Source organism: Stomoxys calcitrans, chromosome 1, assembly GCF_963082655.1.
Source record: "Stomoxys calcitrans chromosome 1, idStoCalc2.1, whole genome shotgun sequence".
NCBI classification, from domain to species: domain Eukaryota; kingdom Metazoa; phylum Arthropoda; class Insecta; order Diptera; family Muscidae; genus Stomoxys; species Stomoxys calcitrans.
The window spans coordinates 218,966,568-218,991,374 of NC_081552.1; the positions used below are offsets into that span (position 1 = coordinate 218,966,568).

At 39.3% G+C, this 24,807-nt stretch overlaps 1 protein-coding gene across 9 annotated transcripts in view; it reads left to right on the top strand.

The window, feature by feature from the left end:
* The window catches only part of LOC106090109 (collagen alpha-1(XVIII) chain), a 1,585,531-nt gene that overhangs the window by 1,506,390 nt on the left and 54,334 nt on the right, over positions 1–24,807 (top strand). For all 9 annotated transcript variants that reach the window (XM_059369513.1, XM_059369516.1, XM_059369517.1 and 6 more), the window contains one exon: positions 2,016–2,195. In XM_059369513.1, coding sequence (XP_059225496.1) covers positions 2,016–2,195 — 180 coding nt within the window. The remainder of the gene's footprint in view (positions 1–2,015; positions 2,196–24,807) is intronic.

Here is a 24,807-nt window from a genome sequence, read left to right on the forward strand (position 1 = left end):
ATATAGACCGATCTCTCGATTTAAGGTCTTGGGCCCATAAAAGGCGCATTTATTGTCCGATTGCAGCGAAATTTGGAACAGTGAGTTGTGTTGGGCCCCCCGACATCTTTCTGCAATATGACACAGATCGGTTTAGATTTGTATATAGCTGCCATGTAGGCCGATCTCTCCATATAAGGTCTTGGGCCCATAAAAGGCACATTTATTGCACGATTTCGCCGAAATTTGGGACAGTAAGTTATGTTGGGCCCCTCGACATCTTTCTGCAATATGGCACAGATCGGTCCAGATTTGAATGTACCTGCCATATAGACCGATCTTTCGATTTAAGGGTTTGCACCCATAAAGGGCACATTTATAGCCCGATTTCGCCGAAATTTGGGACTGTGAGTTGCACTGGGCCCCTCGACATCTTTCTGCATTATGGCACAGATCGGTTTAGATTTGGATATAGCTCCCATATAGACAGATCTCTCGGTTTTAGGTTTTGGTGCCATAAAAAGCGCATTTATGTCCGATGTCGTTGAAATTTGGGACAGTGAGTTGTGTTAGGCTCTTCGACGTCCCTCTTTAATTTGGCCCAGATCGGTACAGTTTTGAATATAGCTGTCATATAGACCGATCTCTCGATTTAAGGTCTTGGACCTATAAAAGCGCATTGATTGTCTCGCTTCGCCGAAATTTGGGACAGTGAGTTGTGTTAGGCCCTTCAACATCCTTCTGCAATTTGGCCCAAATCGGTTCAGTTTTCAATATAGCTGTCATATAGACCGATCTCTTGATTTAAGGTCTTGGTCCCACAAAAGGCACATTTATAATCCGATTTTGCCGAAATTTGACAAATTGATTTATGTTAGGCTGTTAGACATCCGCGTCATATATGATTCAGATCGGCCTTTATTTGGCTATGCTACCAAAGAGACCAATATTTTGTTTTACAAATTTGAACATTGACTTGTATTTAATGGACCACTCAATTTGCGTGTCAAATTTGGTCCAAATCGGACCATATTTTGATAAAGCTGTTATGGGGGCATAAATTATGCATTTTTCACCGAATTGTGACAAAAGGTGGTTCATATATATACCAGAGGTGGTGGGTATACAAAGTTCGGCCCGGCCGTACTTAAGCCCTTTTAACTTGTTTCTTTAGGGCTGCACCAAGTCATTGGCCTATACCAACAAATCGATGACGTTGGAAGAGCTCAGAGTCAACATTGAAGGAAAATAACCACCGTTTCTACCTAAATGTGTAGCTGAGTCCAACTGGCTCCAAATTATTGACAGTTGCAAACGTGCCCGCGATAGACGAAGTCGTTCCATTCACAAATGTTTCGATTGAACTTCAAACCGATAATAAACTTTTTGTTATATCTCAAATAGTTTACATAACAATAGAATAAACATAGAAAAACTTGAAACAAATTATCTCCAATAACCTGTGTCATTTCTACTTCATTCAGCTTCGGGTTAAAATCCTTCGCATCCAATTGAACTTTAATGGCATTTGCAAAGCGTTTATCATGCAACTGTTTTATTAAAATTTGCCCTTAAGCGTAATGTGTTTTTTTTTTAATAGTGGCAATAAAGAAGATTAAATGTGATTTTCCAAGGTATAAGCAACTGAAAGAAGACACACACACACACACACAAATTTATTATAATTGTGGAAAATTAAATTTCCATTTAATTTTCTTATGTTTCTCTAAAGTGTTTTTCTTCTCCTCTCTCCCATTTCCCTTAGTTCAAGAGAAAGGAGAAAATCAAAATATTATTTTTCAATTTCTAATAAAAAGAATGAACCAAATTTTTATTGTTATTTCAGCACAGTCATTACTATCGCCATTGTTATTGTTGCTTTACGTTTTATTGTTGCCATTAGCCTCGTGCGCCATGAACTTTTGTACTAATTTCCCTTTATTGTTGTCTCTCCGCTTCCCTACACCCCCTTTTCCCCATCTAAACAACGCCCACTAATCTTCGTTTTGTTCTTTTTTTTCGATTTCCCATTGCAGAGTACAAAATCTTGATTCAATTGTACGTGTCGCTGACCGTGATCTGCCCGTGGTAAATACTCGGGGTGATGTCCTCTTCAACTCATGGAAGGGCATCTTCAATGGCCAGGGAGGTTTCTTCTCTCAAGCGCCACGCATCTACAGTTTCAGCGGCAAAAGTGTGCTCACAGATCCCTTGTGGTAAGTTTGATAAAACATTTTTTTTTATTGTATTGTCTAAGTATGTATGCATATGAATTTGAAAATAAGAGAAGGGGGAAAGAAAATCTTTCATTTGCATTAGTGAAGGGAAGGATGTACAAGTTGTGATATACTGGGAAACATTTGTATAGGGATATGTTATTTGGTTTGTGAAAACAAAAATTATTTCTACTACAATTTTGGAAAATGTTCATATTGTTATTGGATTACTTCTAGTCAGGACCAATGTATTTTTATACCCACCACCATGGCATGGGGGTATACTAATCTAATTATTCCCTTTGTAACACCACCAAATATTGATTTGCGACCACGCAAAGTATATATTTATTTTGAAACACCATGTCCGTCCGTCTGTGGAAATCACGATTGCGGTCGAACGCGTAAAGATAGCCGCATAAAATTTTGCACCGTTATTTTTTATTGATGTAGGTCATTGGGGATTGCAAATGGGCCATATCGGTTCAGATTTGGATATAGCCCCCATATAAACCGATCCAACAACTGTGCCTGGTATGGTCCAAATCGGTATATAACCTGATATAGCTCCTATATAAACCGATCTCCCGATTTGATTTCTTGAGCCCTTAGAAGCCACAATTTTCATCCAATTTGGCTGAAACATGGAGCAAAGACTTTAATTAAGACTTCCAATATGCATGTATGTATGATCCGAATCGGTCTATAAACAGATAGTTCCATATATGAACAAAGACTTGAGTTGTGACTTCCAACATCCATGTAAAGTATGATCCGAATCGGTCTATAAACATATATATCCCCCATATAAACTGATCCCCCGATTTGACTTCTTGAGACCGTAAAAGCCTTAATTTTCATCTGATTTGGCGGAAACTTGGTACGAAGACATAAATTAAGACTTCCAATGCCAAGTTTGAACCGAATCGGTGTATAAACATATATAGCCCCCATATAAACCGATCCCCCTCTTTGACTTCTTGAGCACCTAAAAGCCTCGATTTTCATCTGATTTGGCTTAAACTTGGAACAAAGACTTAAATTAAGACTTCCAATTTGCATGCCAAGTTTGAACCGAATCGGTCTATAAACATATATAGCCCCCATATAAACCGATCCCCCGCTTTGACTTCTTGATCACCTAGAAGCCTCCATTTTCATCCGAGTTGGCTGAAATTTGTAATAAGGACTTAAGTTATGACATCCAACATCCATGCCAGGTATGATCCGAATCTGTTTGTAAACATATATAGCCCCCATATAAACCGATCCCCCGCTTTGACTTCTTGGTCACCTAGAAGCCTCCATTTTCATCCGAGTTGGCTGAAATTTGTAATAAACCCCCATATAAACCGATCCCCGGATTGGACTCCTTGATGCCTTAAAAGTCTAAATGTTCACTTCATTTGGCTGAAATTTGGCCCAAAACCCTATCTAATGATTTCAGTGCCAAGTTTTATCCGAATCGGTCAATATGGTGATACTAGTTGAACCCGGCCTGTTCCGCTGCGCCTACATTAACAGACTCACTTAGACAATTTTAAGTCCATTGTAATACAGACCAAGGCGTCTGGGGGGAATCGAACCCACGTCCCCTACATTGGTAATCCAATCACGCTACCAACTCGGCTACCGGGGCGCCCTGTCCGCCCCCTTACGGTATCATCAACTTTTATAGCCTATTTCTCTTTACAGACCATACTTGTAATCTTCTCCCTAATACCATTAATTTGAGTCCTATAATGTCCCGATCGGTAAACATTTTTTTTTGCGTGGTGCTTTTGGGGTAAAGGGGAGGGTCCGCCTCCTTACGATATCAAAAAATTCTATAGCCTATTGCTCCTTCCACACCATGTTCATAATCTGCTCCCTAATACCTTTCATTTTAGTCCGTTATTGTAATTATCGTCCAATATGCCTATTTGAGGATATTTTGGGTCAGGGCTACCCCCTAGGTACCCAATGTTTATTATCAAATTAATACTCTATTCCCAAATACCTTTCATCCGCTTTTTATGGGATTAAGACCATAAATTTGAAGAAAGGTCTATATGGCAGCTATATCTAAATATAGTCTGATGTGGACCCTATGCTGGCCTGGTGACGGGAGGCTTAATCACTTAGTCACTGTACCAAATTCCAGCAAAATCGGGTAATAAATGCATCTTTTATAGGCTTAAGACCCGTAATCGGCAGATAGGTCTAGACGGCAGCTATATCTAAGTATAGTCCGATCTGAACCATATTTAGATATGACGACGAAAGGCTTAAAGAAACTCAATGTTTGACGTTTCAGCGAAATCGGATTAGAAATGCAGCTTTTATGGGCAGATCGGTCTATATGACAGCTATATCTAAATATTGTCCGATCTGAACCATATTTGAGTTGAATGTCGGGGGCTTTGAAAAACTCACTATTTAAAATTTCAGCGAAATCGGGTAATATTGTAATAGCCGCGTTTATGGGCTTAAGACCCTTAATCAGCAGATCGGTCTATATGGCAGCTATATCTAAATATGGTCCGATCTGAACCATATTTGAGTCGAATGTCGGGAAACTTAAAACATCTCACTGTTTTCAATTTCATCGAAATCGCATAATAAATGCACCTGTTACGGGCATAAGACCCTAAACCGGCATATCGGTCTATATGGCAGCTATATGGCAATACATACAGGCCATTTACGGTTTGAATATCGGGGCCCATAGTACAATTTCCTGTATGAAATTTCAGCGAAATCGGACAAAAAATGCGGCTTTTGCGGGCTTAAGACCCTCAATCGCCAGATGGGTCTATATGGCAGCTATATCTATATATAGTCGGATTTGGCCCATGCTAGAACTTAGCCTGCGTATTGACGAAATACGAGTCTGTGCAAAAGTTCAACTAAATATCTCAATTCTTAAAGACTGTAGAGTGATTACAACTGAGGGACACACGGACGGACAGACAGACCGGCACACGGGCATCGTTAAATCGTCTTAGAGTTTTACGACCATCAGAAATATATATATTGTACTTTGAAGGATCGGAAATTGATATTTCGGTGTGTTGCAAACGGAATGGCTAGATGAATATGCCCCCTGTCCTATGGTGGTGGCCGGCCCAGGCCAAATAAGACAAATAAACCGGCTTGTAAGGGCTCAAGGAGCCAAATCGGGTGATCGGTTTATATGAGAGCTATATCAGGTTATAGACTGATTTGAACCGTACTAGGCACAGTTGTTGCAAGTCATAACGGAACGCTCTCTGCCAAATTTCAGCCAAATCGGACAACAATTGCGGCTTTCAGGGGCTCCAGAAGTCGAATCGGGAAATCGGTTTATATGGGAACTATATCAGGTTATCGACAGAGTCATAACAGAACGCTACATTCAAAATTTTAGCAAAATTGGACAAAAATTGCAGCTTCCATGGGCTCAAGAAGTCAAATCGGGAGATCGGTTTATATGAGAGCTATATCCAAATCTGAACCGATATGGCCCATTTGCAATTTCCAACGACCTACGTCAATAATAAGCATCTGTGCCAAATTTCAAGCGGCTAGCTTTACGCGTTCGACCTCTATCGTGATTTCGACAGACAGACGGACATTGCTAGATCGACTCATAACGTCGAGACGATCCAGAATAAAGTATATATATGGGGTCTTAGACGAGGTGTAACAAACGGAATGACTAGATTAGTATACCCCCATTCGATGGTGGTGGGTATAAAAAGGTTACTTTAATACCTTAACGTTCACTTAGTCATTCGGTTTGAAACACATCGAAATATCCATTTCCGACACTACAAAGTATATATATTTCGGATCGTCGTAAAATTCTAAGACGATTTAACGATGTCCGTGTGTCTGTACGTCTGTCCGTCCGTCTGTTTTGAATCACTCTACTGCCTTCAAAAATTTAAATATCGAGTGGAAATTTGCCACAGATACGTGTTTTTGATCGGTCTGTATCTAGATATAGCTGCCATATAGACCGATTAAGGATCTGAAGTCCATAAAAGCTTTATTTTTTAACCAATTTCGCTGAAATTTGAATCAGTAAGTTTTTTGAGACCTCCCGACATCTGACTTAAATATGGATAAAATCGGACTTTATTTAGATATATGTGCCATTTAAACCGGTTCTCCAAATAATGGGTCTGCAGCCCATAAAAGCATTATTTTTTAACCGATTTCGTTGAAATTTGAAACAATAAGAAGTTTTAGGCCTCCCGACATCTGACATAAATATGGATTAAATCGGACTATATTTAGATATAGCTGTCATATAGGCCGATAAAGGGTCTGAAGCCCGTAAAAGCTCTATTGTTTACCCGATTTTTCTGAAATTTAAAACAGTGGGTAGTTTTTGGTCTCCCGACATCCGTCCCAAATATGGTTCGGATCGGATTATATTTAGATATAGCTGCCATATAGACCGATCTACCGATAAAGGGTCAACAGAATTTTGTAAACCACATATAAAGATGTAGCAGGCAGCTGATCGATTTTAGGACCTTGCCGGGAGGCCTACGGACCACTTAGGCTTTTGAAATTTTGAACATAATCTCTATAATACCTCAGCTCTAACCGTTTCAAATGTCAAAGACTTATCTCTATCCGTTCTTAAATGTCGTCTTTTTTTACTATTTATTCCGATTTTATCCCAGTGTGTGTGAAAGGACATATTGACCGATTGAGACCATATGTTAATACACATAGACATAGAATCAAAATTTCCTTTATTTCGATTTCTGGCTTCATCTTTCGATAAACACGGTTTGGTTCTTTTGAAATCATTCTCAGTGTATGAACATTGATAAAACAATCCAACAATGTTTGACATTTGCTTCCCCTTGAGACATTTGCCTGCCCAAAGGGCGTAAAGCTTTGTCAAAACTGCTTTACTTTTGTATTGCTTCTGTGGATTTTGTGTGGGTGTGTGTGTGTGTGTGTGTGTAAGGACCTGTTGTAATAAATTTATGATAACCACAAAAGGTGCGTAAGCTTTTCATTGCATTTGGGAGAAATATACAAGTGTAAGAGCAAAATGTTTGCCGATTGTAGCATTTAAGCCAAGTAATTATGTTGAATAAACATTGAAACAACAGCAATATCTTCCGCAGCTCCACCTCCCACAAAACCCATGCAAATGACAAGGGCTTCAGCATCAGCCGGGGGGACCAGCATTAACAGCAGCACCTTGGCAAATAAGGCCATCACCAATGTGACTTACTCTTGGGTACTTGTGTTCATTGCCTGGGCCATTACTAATATAGGAAGGCACCAAGTGGAAGCTGGGCCATGAAGGCAGGGACAGGAGAAAAGATGTATTTTGAATATGCCAACAATTTTCCATTTCCCTTTTGGGTTGACTAACCACAACCAAATACAATTTATTTTTATCCAAGACCTTTGTGTACATGTCCTTCTGTCCAAAGAATATGGCATGAATACCTGCAGTGATTATGCTGCAGAGAGGTGGGAGAGAGCGCTACAAAGTAGGATGAGATGGTCCTTTCTTGTACTTAAATTTAAGTGGCTATCAATTTGGTTGGCATTAAAGATTGTATGTGCGATAGCTTGCCGCATCATTGGCTTTCCAAGCGTATTTTATTGCGTTGTCCGAATACGGTAAACAGCACATCCTTATTATTTCACAGCAGCTATAGCTATAGCTTCTGCTGTCTCTGTTGCCTTTGCTTTTGCTGTTTTTGTTGCCACGTTTATGTTAGTTTCAAGATTTTGTGGCAATTGGTGGTTTTTTAACCTTTCGTCGCCTCCGCTACACTAAAATGCCACACCGCCATTTTCATATCTGTGGCTATGGCAAGGATCAGCTTAAGGTTAAATGGGCGTCCAAAGACATTAACATTATTATGGAAGTTTTTCCTTTTATTAAATTAACAATTAGCGTTATTAAATGCTTTTGTGTTTTTTCTCCATTACCTTGGGGAACGAAGTGGCCCCATCAACCCAACCATGGGGCCATTTAAACATAAGCTAAGCGATGAAACTGTTGATAAATTCTTAAACGCTTGTTTTCCTGGGGAGGTGGAGGTGGGTCTAGGGCATCATATGATAGACAGGAATATGTTCGAAGCTATTGAAAGCAACAATAAGCCAGCAAATACTGTGATTTATGAGACCTCCTGTTTAATTGAAACACACTTTTCGTTTATCGCCTCCCCCCTTTATTCGTGGTTATTTATGGCTATTTTTAGTTATCTTATTGTTGTTGCTGTTGAAGTTGTAGTTGTTACTGTTATCCATTTTCGGACAGGAAATAATGTCCGTGTTTTTATCGATATGCTGCCTATAATTAATGACCAATGCCATTTGGCTCTTTTGTTCAGCATATCATCATTTACTCAAATTTCGCCAAATGTATGGTTGCTACAAAACATTGTAGCAATTTCGTTTAAGGTAATTGGAGATACTCAACCTATTTTTGAGCTGAGTTGGTTGAGGTTAAATACATTGCAAAAAAAATCGTTTTATTATACCCACCACCGTGGGATAGTGGGTATATCCATTTAGTCATTCCGTTTGCAACACATCCAAATATCAATTTCCGACCCTACAAAGTATATATATTTCGGATCGTCGTAAAATTCTAAAACGATTTAACGATGTCCCGGTGTCTGTCCGTCTATCCGTCCGTCTGTTGTAATCACTCTACAGTCTTCAAAAAATGAGATATTGAGCTGAAATTTGCCACAGATACGTCTTTTTGATGCACGCTGGTTAAGTTCTTGAACGGGCCAAATCGGACCATATTTGGATATAGCTGCTATATAGACCGATTTTCCGATAAAGGGTCTAATGCACATAAACACTTCGCTGAAATTTGAAACAGTGAATTGTTTTAGGCCTCCCGACATCTGACCCAAATATGGTACATATCGGACTATATTTATATATAGCTGTCATATATACCGATCTGCCGATAAAGGGTCTGAAGCCCATAAAAGCTTTATTTATTACCCGATTTCGCTGAAATTTGAAACAGAGGGTTATCTTAAGCCTTCTGATATCCGACCCTAATATGGATCAAATCGGACTATATTTAGGTATAGCTGCCATAAAGACCGATCTCCAGATAAAGGGTCTAAAGCCCATAAAACCTTTATTTTTTAACCGATTTCGCTGAAATTTGAAACTGTGAGTAGTTTCACACCTCCTAACATAGGACCTGAATATGGTTCAGATCGGTCTATAGTTAGATATAGCTGCCATATGGACCGATATCCCCATTAAGGGTCTGAAGCCCATAAAAGCTTTATTTTTTAACCAATTTCGCTGAAATTTGAAACAGTGAGTATTTTTACGCCTCCCAACATATATGCTTCAAATCGGACTATATTTAGATATAGCTGTCATATAGACCGATCTACGGATAAAGGGTCTGAAGCCCATAAAAGCTTTATATAATACCCGATTTCGATGAAATTTGAAACAGTGAGTATTTTTACGCCTCCCAACATATATGCTTCAAATCGGACTATATTTAGATATGGCTGTCATATAGACCGATCTACCGATAAAGGGTCTGAAGCCCATAAAAGCTTTATTTATTACCCGATTTCGATGAAATTTAAAACAGTGAGTATTTTTACGCCTCCTAACATTAGACCCAAATATGCTTCAAATCGGACTATATTTAGATATAGCTGCCATACAGACCGGTATCCCGATAAAGCGTCTGAAGCGAATAAAAGCTTTATTTTTATCCGATTTCGCTGAAATTTAAAACAGTAAATTGTTTTAGGCCACCCGCTATCTGACCCAAATATGGTAAAAATAGGACTGTATTTAGATATAGCTGTCATATAGACCGATGTGCCGATTATGTTAAAATTTGAAATACAGAATTCAACCGTGCCTTATATTTATTAGCCCACTCAATATCCGTATCGAATTTGGGTGCATAAGTTATCCAATTTTCACCGGATTCTGACTAATGGGGGTTTTCATATATACCCGAGGTGGTGGGTATCCTAAGTTCGGCCCGGCCGAACATAATGCCTATTTACTTTTTTTCTCTATCAAATTAGAATTAAATGCATTATGTTCGTCCGGGCCCAGTTGTTATACCCACCACCATAGAATGGGGGTATACTAACCTAGTCATTCAGTTTGTAACACCTCGAAATTTTCGTCTAAGACCCTATAAGTATATATACTTTTGATCTTCTCGACATTCTGAAACGATTTAGCCATGTCCGTCCGACCGTCCGTCTGTCGAAATCACAATAGAGGTTAAACGCGTAAGGATAGCTGCTTGAAATTTTGCACAGATACTTACTATTTGATTGATGTAGCTCGTTGGGGATTCCAAACGGGCCATATCGGTTCAAATTTAGATATTGCTCCCATATCAACCGATCTCCGATTTGACTTCTTGCGCCACTGGAAGCCGCGATTGTGTCCGATTTGGCTGAAATTGAGCATGTGATGTTCCGTTATGATTTCCAGCAACTGTACCAAGTACGTTCCGAATCGGTCTATAACCTGATATAGATCCCATATAAACCGATCTTCTGATTTGAGTTCGTGAGTCGTTACAAGCCGCAATTTGATTTTCATCAACTGTACCAAGTACAGTCCAAATCGGTCTATAACCTGATATAGCTCCCATATAAACCGATCTCCCGATTTGACTTCTTGAGCCCTTTCAAGCCGCAATTTTTGTCCGATTTGGCTAAAATTTTGCATGCGGTGTTCTGTTACGACATCGAAGAACCTGGAATTAACATATATATGGGAGCTATATCTAAATCTTAAGCGATTTCTATGAAATTCACCAATAATGTCGATACTTATAAGAGAATCGCTAGTAAAAAATTTCGTGTGAATCGGTTAACAAATGACGACATAATTGCAATTTTAGTTAAAATCGGAAGAACATATATATGGAAACTATATCCAAATCTGAACCGATGTTTTCCAATATCAATATCGGGTTATAGACCGATTCGGACAATATTTAACACGTATATTGAAGGTCATGGAAGAAGCCGTTGTACAAAATTTCAGCAAAATCGGATAATAATTGCGCCCTCTAGTGGCTCAAGAAGGCAAGATTCAAGATCGCCTTATATGGTAGCTATATGAGGTTATGGATCGATTTGAACTATGTTTGGCATAGTTATTAAAAGTCATAACAAAACACGTCATGCGAAATTTCAGCCACATCGGATAAGAATTGCGCCCTCTAGAGGCTCAAGAAGTCAAGACCCAAGATCGGTTCATATGGCAGCTATACGAGGTTATGGATCGAATTGAACTATATTTGAGATAGTTATTAAAAGTCATTACAAAACACGTCATGCGAAATTTCAGCCAAATCGGATAAGAATTGCGCCCTCTAGTGGCTCCAGAAGGCAAGATTCAAGATAGGATTATATGGCAGCTATATCAGGTTATAAACCGATTAGAACTTGGCACAGTTGTTGGAAGTCATAGCGAAACACGTCGTGCAAAATTTCATTACAATCGGATAAGAATTTTGCCCTCTAGAGGTGTAAGAAGTCAAGATTCAAGATCGGTTTATATGGCAGCTATATCAAAACATGGACCGATATAGCCTGTTGATAATACCAACCGACCAACACAAATAAGAAGTATTTGTGCATAATTTCAAGCGGCTAGCTTCACACCTTGCTTTCGACAGACAGACGGACGGACATGGCAAAATCGACTTAAAAAGTCATGACGAATATTTCGAGGAGTTACAAACAGAATGACGACATTAGTATACCCCCATCCTATGGTGGAGAGTGTAATAATTCTAAGTCGATCGGTATACTTATCAATGTGTCTATCTCTCTTCCTTTTGGTTGTTACCAACAACTACACTAAGCAATAATACCCTGTACAGCAGTAGTGGTGTAAGGTATAAAAATGAAAATCGAACTATAAATGCCAAGCGTACTTTTTTGTTGGGATTTTCGAGGACTATCCAGTAAAAAAATTTTTTAAATCAGACCATAAATGAAGATTTGACAGCCCGAACAATTTTGCGAAATACCGAGGTGACCAACTTTAGGGGACTTGCCTAAAGGCGCCCAAACAACCTAGAGCCTTGAAGTAAACACCTCAGCTCTAACCATTTCAAATTTCAAAGAGATATCTCTAGCCGTTCTCACACGGCATATTTTGTACCAGTCTTCGATTTTCTTCTCCCACTGAGCGATGGGCCGTTGGTTACGGCCACAATTGATGCCATAATCGATAGTCTTGATGGGGACCATCCGCCCACCATGACATCTGTTGAAATTTCATATACAGCTACCTCGATTCATACTGCGCTGCGATTGAAACCAACTTGTGTACCGGATTGTTCATAAAAAACTCGTTAAGATTTAATTTTCATGCAAAATTTCTTTACAGGTAAACTTTTGAAACATTTCTTTGAAATCAGTTCCTTTTATATTTTATTGCAAAATTTTAAATTAAAAATTCGTTGAAACTGAAGCTTCATAGATAAATTGCCAATTTTTTTATTTAGACTTGCATTTTTTAATTTGACATTTTAATAGCAAAATGTTTGCGATTTCTTTTTAAAGATTTCAAAATACAAAGCAATTTAAAAATTTCCTTTGTTTTGCTGAACCTTGGGCAGAGCAGAATGCCAATTATATGTACAACTCAGGTTAACAATGGATTTTGGAACAATAGGAACATCACAGCAGTAGCAAAAAAAAAACGAAGATCTAACAATTTGCATATGAAATTTTAATAACCGTAAAAACTCTCTGGCGAAATGTGAAAAAAAACACAGAGAGAAAGAGACAACGAAAGGACTAGCAAACAAATGTACGTTAAGGACAAAAGAAGTGTCTTTAAATGGAATGCTGAAAGGCACATTCGAATGCAGCCAAGGAATTTAACGAGCTGCAATGTGCACACAAACACACACACACACTTATGCAGTCATGCAGAGTGAGCTATGAATGCAGCAACATCAAATGACATGTATACCCAAAACATTTTCACACATACATACCTACATACTCTCACTCTCTCTCTCTCTCAAATATTTAAAGTTATGTGATACCCTGGCTTTGATGAATTTGAATAGTCAAGTGTGTGTGGTGGTAGCTTTTATAGTCATTTTTATATTCTGTTGCTCACTTTGCTTCTTCGCATCTTTTGTTGGGTTTTGGCTTTCCTTTTTTTCCCCCAGAAATTAGTTTGTCGTTGTGCTTGTGCAAGTTGATGACTTCTTGTCTTTTACATTCAATTGCATTTAATTATGCAAATGCTTTAAAATATTCAACACACACAGGTATACTGAGTATACTATACTCAAACACAAGAGCAGCTTCAATCCTGTTTTGGGGTGTGTAACATTTGAGTGTACTAAGGCCCCAGCAGTCCAAACATCTATAATGACATTGTCTTCAAAGACTTCTTTGGGACAATTTAAATTTTGTCATCGATATGGCATATCCGCTGATGTGCCCTACAGATTGTCTGTTATAAAATTTGATTGTTGACGAATTCGGTAACCGTGTTCACGAACAAGTCAGCACACATTTTATACCCTCCGCCATAGGATGGGGGTATACTAATTTCGTTATTCTGTTTGTAACACCTCGAAATATGCGTCTGAGACCCCATAAAGTATTTATATTCTTGATCGTCATGCCATTTTAAGTCGATCTAGCCATGTCCGTCCGTCTGTCCGTTCGTTTGTCCGTCCGTCCGTCCGTCTGTCTGTCGAAAGCACGCTTATTTCGAAGGAGTAAAGCTAGCCGCTTGAAATTTTGCACAAATACTTTTTATTAGTGTAGGTCAGTTGGGATTGTAAATCGGTCAGTTGGGATTGTAAATTGGGATTAAAATCGGTCCATGTTTTGATATAGCTGACATATAAACCGATCTTGGATCTTGATTTCTTAAGCTTCTAGAGAGCGCTATTTTCGTCCGATTTAACAGAAATTTTACACGTGGTGTTTTGGTATCACTTCCAACAAATGTGCTATACATGATTCAAATCGGTTCATAATCTGGTATAGCTGTCATATAAACCGATCTTGGATCTTGACTTCTTGAGCCAATAGAGAGTGCAATTCTCATCCGATTTGGCTAAAATTTTGCATGATATGTTGCGTTATGACTTTCAATCACTGTGTTAAGTATCGTAAATAGAACCTGATATAGCTACCATATAAACCGATCTGGGATCTTGACTTCTTGAGCCTCTAGAGGGTGCAATTCTTATCCGATTTGGCTGAAATTTTGTATAACGGCTTCCGTCATGACCTTCAACATACGTGTATTATACGGTCTGAATCGATCAATAGCTTGATACAGCTCCCATATAAACCTATCTCCCAATTTAGCTTCTTGAGCCCCTACAAGGCGCAATTCTTATCGGAATGAACTGAAATATCGTACAATGACTTCTAAAATGTCCAGCATTCATTTATGGTCCGAATCGGACTATAACTTGATATAGCTCCAAAAGCATAACACTACTTATTCAATATTCTTTGTTTGCTTAAACAGAGATACCGCGCATAGATCTCGACAAATGCGATCCATGGTGGAGGGTACATAAGATTCGGCCCGGCCGAACTTGGAACGCTCTTACTTGTTATGCCTTACAACACCACTGTGGTTCAGGGTATTATAACTTAGTGAATTTGTTTGTAACACCCAAAATGGAAAGAGATAGACCCATTGATAAGTATACCGATCGACCCAGAACCACTTTCGGATTCGATTGGGCTATGTCCGCCTGTCTATCTATCTGTCCGTCCAGACAGGGAGACAGACGTCCGTCCATGTTAAGTTGTGTACAAACTACAGGTCGCAATTTTCATCCGAATGTCTTCAAATTTGGTACAGGCATGTTTTTCAGCCCCGAGACGAAACCTATTGAAATTGGAAAAAATCGGTTCAGATTTGGATATAGCTCCGATTTCCAGTAATAGTGCAATCAAATGATCGTTTGTCAACCGAATCTCTTGAAATTTAGCAAGAAGGATTTTGTCCTGACTCTTGACATTGCAGGTTAATTTCATAAAAATCGGTTCAGATTTAGATATAGCTTTTATTTATACATATATCGCCCGATCTTCACTCCTAGAGCCATAGCAAGCGCATTTATGTACCAATCTTGCCAAAATTTTGTACAACGCTTTCCTCGACGACTTCCACAATATTTATGTAGTTTAGTCGAAATCGGTTCAGATTTAGATATAGCTCCCATATATATGTTCGTCCGATTTTGAGGAATATTGCAATTAAGTGCTCATTTGTTAACCGATTCTCTCGAAATTTGGCTGGAGAGGTTTTCTTATGACTCTCGACATTACTGGTTAATTTCATAAAAATCGGTTCAGATTTGGATATAGCTGCTATATATGCGTATCGCCCGATTTTCACTTCTTGAGCCACTGCAAGCCCATTAATTTACCAATCTTGCCAAAACTTTGCACAACGCTTTCTTTGACATCTACCACAATATCTGAGAAGTTTGCTTCAAATCGGTTAAGATTTATGTTCGTCCGATTTGGAGAAATTTTGCAATTAAGTGCTCATTTGGTAACCGATTTTATCGTAATTTGGCAGGGATGATTTCTTATGACTCTCGACATTACTGGTGAATTTCAAAAAAATCGGCCCGGATTTAGATGTAGTTGTCATATATGTATATCGTCCGATCTTCACTCCAAAAGCGGATTTTTTGATCAATCTTGCCAAAATTTTGCCCAACACTTTCCTCGACGACTACTACAATATCTGAGAAGTTTACCCGAAATCGTTTCAGATTTATATGTAGCTCCCATATATATATTCATCACATTTTGACTAATTTGCAATAATGTTGTCATTTGTCAACCATAGTTATTACAATTTGAACATATTTGCGCGAAATTTAATACGGATTATTTAATAACCCGTCTGAAAACATCCCACATTGTACCGCCCGACTTTTGCCTTTCCTTATTGGTTTTAATTGAGAAATTAAAAATTGTATTTATTTTTTTTTTTCTTTGAGAAACATACGCTCTCTAAAGGAAGCGTCCCTTGAATTGTCATGAGACATGATGACATGTTCGTTCAAAAAGTCGCTTAAAATGTCATGCATGATTTTTGCAACAAATATATGAACATGTAACCAACGATTTCTATGGGACGTCGGTTATACAATGTCTTCAACGATTAAAATGGTTAATTGCTCCATTCTTTTAAGACGTCTTGATATGTCTTGATGACACCGCCTGCTGGGGCACAATGCATGTGTTTATGTATGTGCATGTGCATTGTGCACATGCAAATACTCATATAAATATTTCCGAAAATTTATGTTTTGTTTACACATGACTCACTTAAGAGATTCGTGATGCATGTGTGCTGCATGTATTTGTATGCTGTTATATGCGTTTGTATAATTTAAAAGGAAAGAAGATGACAGTAGACTGCACAGTACAGCACGTGAAGTCTTTGGGATCATTAGAAAAAATTGGGAAAACTTAAATTCATGGGTTAGGTTAGTTAAGGTAAGTTAAGGTTATAGTGGCAGTCGGTCTTGTTTAGGTAGTTCAGGTCATTTTGAGGAAGAAAGTTTCTGCCTTGCAAATGTTCAGACCAGTCTTCAAAGCAAGCTAAAACGAAAATTGAACTTCTCTTGGATAGCTTGTTAGCAGTTTTTCCATTGATTTCTCTTTTTTACTCTTTAAAATTGTAAAAACTCATCCCACTGTACTTCATCTTAACATGCTTAGGGATATATGGGAAACGGATGTTTCACCCACATACACACACACACACACACACCTTGGTAATAACATTTTATGATAGTTTAAAGTTTCATCAACATTTATTTGCACGCCCTCTGCGTCTGTATGTGTGCGAGTGGAGTGTGAGAGTAAATATATTTTTGGCAAATTCTCCATCAAATGCCATAAAAGTTGAAGTGACGGGTATAGGTAGCCACAGAGGCATGAGAGTAGGTGAGGATGTGGATGTTCCAATAGTGTTGGAATTCAAGTATTTGCCCAATGATAAATGGAATGACTTCAAAATAATTTCAAACTTCCAGGACGAAAGTGTGTGCACCCACCCACACTCAGGGTAAGGTGCCAAAGATAGATAGACAGATAGATATATACAAATATGGTCTTTGTATTCATGGATTTGTATCTCATTCGTTTGTAATTAAGAATGTCAGTTGCAGAAATGCCTATTGCATGTTAAACTAATTTGACACATTTAAACATTTTCGAATTTATTGTTTTAGTTTTTAAAGTTTGTGAGGTCAAACTGGATGCTATTTCAAATATGTTGCAAGACAAATGATGGGCAAATCAAAGGAAGCTCCCAGTATGAGTAACATTGTGTGTGGTTGCCATTAGTCTTAGTGCGTCGTTTTCTTGAATATAAAAGAAAACAAAACTGAGTATATTTTATTCATACTGTAGAGTACAGTAATATCTCGATTTAAGTCATTATTGGTTTAAAAAATCGCAACGTTATAACGTTACAAAATCGTAAATTTATAACTCATACGTCAAAATACATTTTGTTATTTGAGTTTAACTTGTTTTATATAGCAAAAAGCCCAAAAATATCCCCTAAAATTACCCCAGGGGGTGACTTGGAGATGTTGGAAGCCAAGCAACGGCTCCGATTGATTTTTACTTGGCAAACTCCAGGCTTGGTCTTCAAATGTGGACACCAACCTTCCCGTGGTATCACCTGGGTAGCTGCCTTTAACATCCGTTAAAGGTAGTGAGCTAAAATGTGCCACGAGTTCACTTAGAGAAAGATAAAAAAATAGGCTGATGGGAAAACTCAAAGAAATTACTTTGAAACAGGTAAAAGCATGCTAAGTTCGGCCGGGGCGAATCTTATATACCCTCCACCATGGATCGCATTTTTCGAGTTCCTTTCCCGGTATCTCTTTTTAGGCAAACATACGATAAAAGGAAAGAATTGCTATGATGTGAAGTTATCGTCCGATTCGGACCATAATTGAACTGAATGTTGGAGACCATAATGGAAGTTATGTAAAATTTCAGCCAATTCGAATAAAAAATGCGCCCTTAAGAAGCTCAAGAAGTAAAATAGGGAGATCGGATTATATGGGAGCTGTATGAGGCTATAGACCGATTCAGACCATAATTGACACATATGTTCATGAGAGAAGCCCTTGCACAATATTTCAGCCAATTCGGTTAATAATTGTGCCCTCTCGTGGCTCAAGAAGTCAAGACCCCAGATAGGTTTAAATGGCAGCTATATCAGGTTATGAACCAATTAAAACCATATTTGGCACATATCATAACAAAACACCTCATGCAAGATTTCAGCCATATCAGATTAGAATTACGCCTTCTAGTGGCTCAAGAAGTCAAGATCCAACATCGGTTTATATAGCAGCTATATTAAACCATGGACCCATATGGCCCATTTACAATCCCAACCGACCTACGTTAATAAGAAGTATTCGAGCCAAATTTCAAGCGGCTAGCTTTACTCCTTCGAAAGTTAGCGTGCTTTCGACAGACTGACGGGCAGACGGACAAACGGACGGACATGGCTAGATCGAATTAAAATGAAGTGACGATCAAGAATATATATTCTTTATGGGGTCTCAGAGGAATATTTCGAGGAGTTACAAACAGAATGAAGAAGTTAGTATACCCCCATCCTATGGTGGAGGGTATAAAAACACAGAAGAATAAAAATGGATTCCCCCAATGTTGACGACCCCCCCCAAACGTTTTAAGGACCATTATTAGCGTATCTGAACCTGGAATGTTCGTACTCTTTATAAAGAGGGTGCAGTGTACGCACTAGCGGATGTATTGCAGAAGTACATGGCAGACATTTCTGCCATACAAGAAGTGCGATGGCTCGAGAAGGGCTCCACAAAAACACCAAACGGTGACAACTATCCTATAACCGCCATAACACCAGGCATGAATTTGGCTGTAAATTTGTAGTAAGTCGGAGTCAGAAACACCTTGTCTCCAGGTTTACTCCCGTGGATAAAGGGGCTAACCATAATCCGCATAAAAGCCAAATTCTTTAAAATCAGCCTTATTTGAGCCCATGCCCCGATGGAAGATGAAGACGAACAGACCAAGGATATTTTCTACGAGCGCCTAGAAAGAGAATATGCCCCCATGATATTAAAATCGTTCCGTGAGATTTTAATGTGAAAATAGGAAAGGAAAATATCTTTGGCACACGAAGATACTTCCGATAATGGATTGAGGCTAATAGACTTCGCAGCAGCAGATTCCAACATCGAAGGATACACGCGGCCACAAGGCTGTCACCAAATCAAAACACAAGAAACCAAATAGACCATGTTGTGATAGATGGAATGCAGTCATCGAGCGTGTTAGATGAACGATAGAACCGTGGGGCGAACATCGATTCGGAGCATTGTCTTGTTGCACATGTCTTAATGTGGAGAGAAAAATACGATCTGGCACTGCACGGAAGCTGGACGCAGGAAAGCTGCAAACACAATAGGCGGCAAAGGCATACTCCACTCGACTGACCTCAATTGCTTGAAGAAAGTACTCCTTGTCTCGATAGCATAGCAGCGCAATGACAAACCATTGCCCACTCCATGGAAAGAGCCGCTACATCCGTACTTGGATACCAGAAACTTCCCCAAGGAACCCATGATACGACCAGAAGTGCCAAAAAGCTACTGAAGCCAAGAATGTAGCAAAGCGCAAGATGAAGGATAGGTATCGGGAGAAAAGGAGAGAGAAGAAACTTCTATTCCGCAAGAAGAAGAAGAAAACGGAAAGCCATGAGTGTGAGCGAATCGACGACATGCCTATGCCGACGACATCGCAATCGCAGCTTTTGAAAACATCGAAAGAGAATCGATGAAAGTGGGTTTGGCAGTAAATGGAGATAAGACAAAGTGGATGATATCAACTCCCATACAGCCCTGTAAACCCGATCAGATAAAGAAAATGGAGAAAGTTGGGAACTACAACTCTGAGATAGTCAGCAGCTTTATCTACCTCGGCACCGAGAACGACACCAGTTTTGAAATAAAACGAAGAGTAATATTGGCCAACTGATGTTATTTTGAAATGAGCAAGCAGATAAGAAGCAAGGCTACCTCTCGACAGACAAATATTACATTATACAAAACACTGACTCTACAAGTGCTGTTATATGCATCCGAAGCATGGGTAGTTGCGAAAGCAGATGAGGTTTGAGAGAAAAATTCTTCATAAAATATATGTACCAGTTTGAGTTAATGGAGAATAAGGGCGTCGTATGAATCACGAGATTTATGAGCTGTATGACGACGATAGCATAGTTAAACGCATACAACGTTTGCATTGGCTAGGTCATCATGTCAGAATGGATGAAGAAGCTCCAGCAAAGAAGTCTCTTGAAGGCGACCATAAAAGAAACCCTAAAAGGGGAAGACCAAAACTCCGTTGGAGTGACCAAGTGGAGAGCAACATCACGAAACTGGGTATCAGAAATTAGAGAAGAAACGCAGAAGATCGAGACGCTTGGGCATCTTTTCTACATTCGGGTAGAGAATGGTCAATTAAAGTAAAGTAAAGAAAAATTACCCCAGGAACACGAATGTGAAATGTTTGTTTGTTTTTAAGGCTAGGGTCCAAAAAAAGATGTAAGAGTTAACCCAGGTACTTCAGGGTCTTGAGAATTTTGTACGATTCTGAGCCAACGGATTTTTTGCTGATATAGGGTTCCTTGGCTTAGGGAGATACACTCTGCTTGTATCGACATGTCATTTATACCTGTGGAATGGAGGGACACCAAGGTCATTTTCATTCCGAAAGCAGGAAAACCTTACCACGCGAAGGCGAACGATTTTCATTTATTAGTCTGTCATTCTTTATGCTGAAGACTCTGGAAATCACCTGTCGCGGCAACAGCATGCATATATTAAAGGCAACTCCACTGAAACAGCCCTTCACAACCTAAGCGGCTACAAAGAGGGTTCTCTCGCTGTCAAGGAATACATAATGGTAACATTGCTTGACATTGAAGGTGCTTTCAATAATGGAAAACCGACGTCAATCATGAAGGAGTTGGAGTTTCTAGGCATAAACTCTACCGTAAGAGAGTTTATTTATAACTTACAAAAAGATGCATTATGCCAGGCTTGGGATCTGTGGATCTAAAAAAATGGGTCAATAGAGGAACACCTCAGGGAGGTGTACTGTCTCCTCTACTTTGGAATATAGCCCTAAACAACATTTTGTTATCTCCGGAAGAAAAAAGTGTTAAAAAAGTCATCAGCGTATGCCGATGACGTGGCACTTGCGGTTAGGGGAAAGTTTCCCAGCTTTCTAAGAGATATACTTCAGGAAGCTCTACGTGCAACAGCGAAGTGGGCTACCGAAAGTAGTTCTTTTCAGCAGGAGATACAGGTTACCCACAGTGGCACCTGTCTCCATGTGTTCCATTTACAGAAAGCGCAAAATACTTGGTTGTTTTGTTGGACAGGAAATTACACTTCAAATCCAACATTTTGGAAAGGGGGAGAAAAGCAACTCTTGCCCTATACACCTGCAAGAAAGCCATTGGCGAAAGTTGAGGGGTGTAAACTTGCGCGTCATGCATTGCGCATATACTGCAGTTGTCAGATCTTAAATGCTATATGGTGTTGTGGTCTGGTGGACGGGGCTTCAAGAGTCCACTTACTGCTCAATTGTCAACCGGATCCAAGGGATGGCCTGTTTGTGCATAGCAGCCATCTGATACACTGTCTTTAATGCTACATCTAATGCCTCTGAACATTGTGGCTAGGCAAATTGTTACGACCACTGCCGTGAGGTTAAGGGAGCTTTTTCATTAGTCATGTGGCCTCTATGGATACTTTGTGATCCTTGATACAATGTCCTATGTTCCAGGCAGTGCGGATTACGCCCTATCTGAGCCGCTTTTTGATAAAATGTACTGTACCTCTATTCCTGATAGAACCGACTGGAACTACGAAAAAGCTTACCCGACCACTGAAGTGTGTTTCAAGCGCAAATCCTTGCAATGAAAGAAGTGTTGGAATGGTTAAGATATACATATCTTCTCAGACAATTCGGCAGCCAATAAATCCTTATAGAACGCAATTCTGAACACAAAAACCGCCCTCCACTGTTGTAGATCTCTCATCGAGATGGCTGAACAGTTCAAAATTCACCTGTTCTGAGTGCCGGGCCACAGAGGTATCCCAGAGAATTGTAAAGCGGACAAGCTTGCTAGATTGGGATCTACCTAACATTCCAGTTAATCTGAAATCTGTGGGTATGCCTGTAGCGAAATGTAAGCTAAGTTTTCAGGACCAGTCCCTAAGGGCAACGAATGATAGATTGTCACAAAGTGAAGGCTGTGAGCATTCCTAAACTATGTGTCCTAATCTACCGCTTTTCTGTCACTGGCAAGAATAGATGTCTGAGTCATTGTGTCCGTCATGACAGGTCACTGTCTAATCAGAAAACATGCTGACATACTGAAGGCTGCCGGTAACGACTTTTGCAGAAGCTGTGAGGACATCGAAGAAGAATAGACTATAGAACACCTTCTGTGTGTAGCAGTCAGAAGGAGTTACACTTTAGGTTCTCTTTTCTGATTTAGTAGAAGTGAACATTCGCAAGTTGTCGGGCCTTTTAAAGCGATCTGGATGATTCAACGCTAGGACCTTGAAGGCATTTTCCTTTTTCTGTTCCTGTGGTATCACAATGGACGAAACATCTAAACCTAACCTTTATATTGCAGCTATATCAGGTTATGTACCGGTTTGCGCCATACTTCTCACAGTTATTGAAAGTCATAACGATAATAACGCCCTCTAGAGGCTCAAGAAATCAAGGCCCAAGATGGGTTTATATGGCAGCTACATCAAAACATCCACCGATGTGAACCATACTTAGCACAGTTAATGGGAGTGATATCAAAACATCACGTGCAAAATTTAAGTCAAATCGGACGATATTTTCGCCCTCTAGAGGCTCAAGAAGACAAGTCCCAAGATCGGTTTATATGACAGCTCTATGAAAACATGGACCGATTTGGCCCATTTACAATACCAACCGACCTACACTAATGAGAAGTATTTGTGCAAAATTTCAAGCGGCTAGCTTTACTCCTTCGAAAGTTAGCGTGCTTTCGACAGACGGACGGACGGACATGGCTAGTTCGACTTAAAATGACATGACGATCAAGAATATATATACTTTATGGGGTCTCAGATGCATAGACGCCTCGAAGTTAGTATACCCCCATCCTATAGTGGAGGGTATAAGAACGGGGATATACTAATTTCGTCCTTCCGTTTGTAACACATCTAAATATTGATCTGAGACCCAACGAATTATTTAAATTCTTGATCGTCTTGACCTTCTAAGTCGACTGAGCACTGTCCGTCCGTCTGTTGAAAACACTCTAACTTTCAAACGAGTTAAGGTAGGCGGTTGAAATTTTGCACGAATACTTCCTATTAGTGTGAGTCAATTGCGATTGTAAATGGGCTATATTGCTCCATGTTTTGATATAGCTGCTATATAAACCGATTCTGGATCTTGATTTCTTGAGCCTCTAGAAGGCGCAATTTTTATCCGATTTGGCTGAAATTTTGCGCAAAGTGGTTTATTTTGACTTCCAACAACTATGCCAGGTATGGTCAAAATCGGTTCCTAACCTGATGTTGCTCCCATGTAAACCGATTTCGGATCTTTAATTCTTGAGCCGCTAGAGGGTGCAATTATTATCCATTTTGACTGAAATTTTGCATGAAGTGGTTTGGTTTGACCAGCAACAAATAACGTCCGAATCGGTCAAATAAGGTCCGAATCGGTTCATTACTTGATATAGCTCCCATATAAACCGATTTCGGATTTTGACTTCTTAAGCCGCTAGAGGGCGCATCTATTATCCGATTTGGCTGAAATTGTTTGTTCTAACTTCGAATAAATGCGCCACGTATGGTCTCATATCGATTTAGAACATGATATAACTCCCATATAATCATATCTGGGATCTCGACTTCTGAGCAATTATCATCCGTTTTGGCTGAAATTTTGCGTGAAGTGGTTTTTTTTTGACAATCTACAATTGTGCCAAGTATGGCCCAAATCCGTTCATAACCTGATATGGCTCTCATATAAGCCGATTTCGGATCTTGAATTATTGAGCAGCTAGAGTTTGGAATTATTATGTGATTTGGCTGAAATTTTGTATGAAGTGTTTTGATTTGATCATCAACAACTGTTCCAAGTATGCTTTAAATCAGTTCACAACCAGATATAGCTCACATATAAACCGATCTCCCGATTATACTTGTTGAGCCTCTGGAGGGAGCAATTCTTATCCGATTTGGCTTCTTGAATGAACGTGTTAAATATGGTCCGAATCGGTCCATAACCGGCATAGATCCCTTATAAAATGATCTCCCGATTTTATTTCTTGGGTTACTATAGGACGCAATTCTTGTCCGATTTCGCTGAAATTTTGCACAATGAATTCCACTTTGGTCTCCAACAGCCAAATGGTCCCGATCGGTTCATAACTTGGTATACATCAAATAGCATTGCAATTCTTAACCATTATCCTTTGTTTGCCTATATTGAGATATCGGCCAAAGAACTTGACA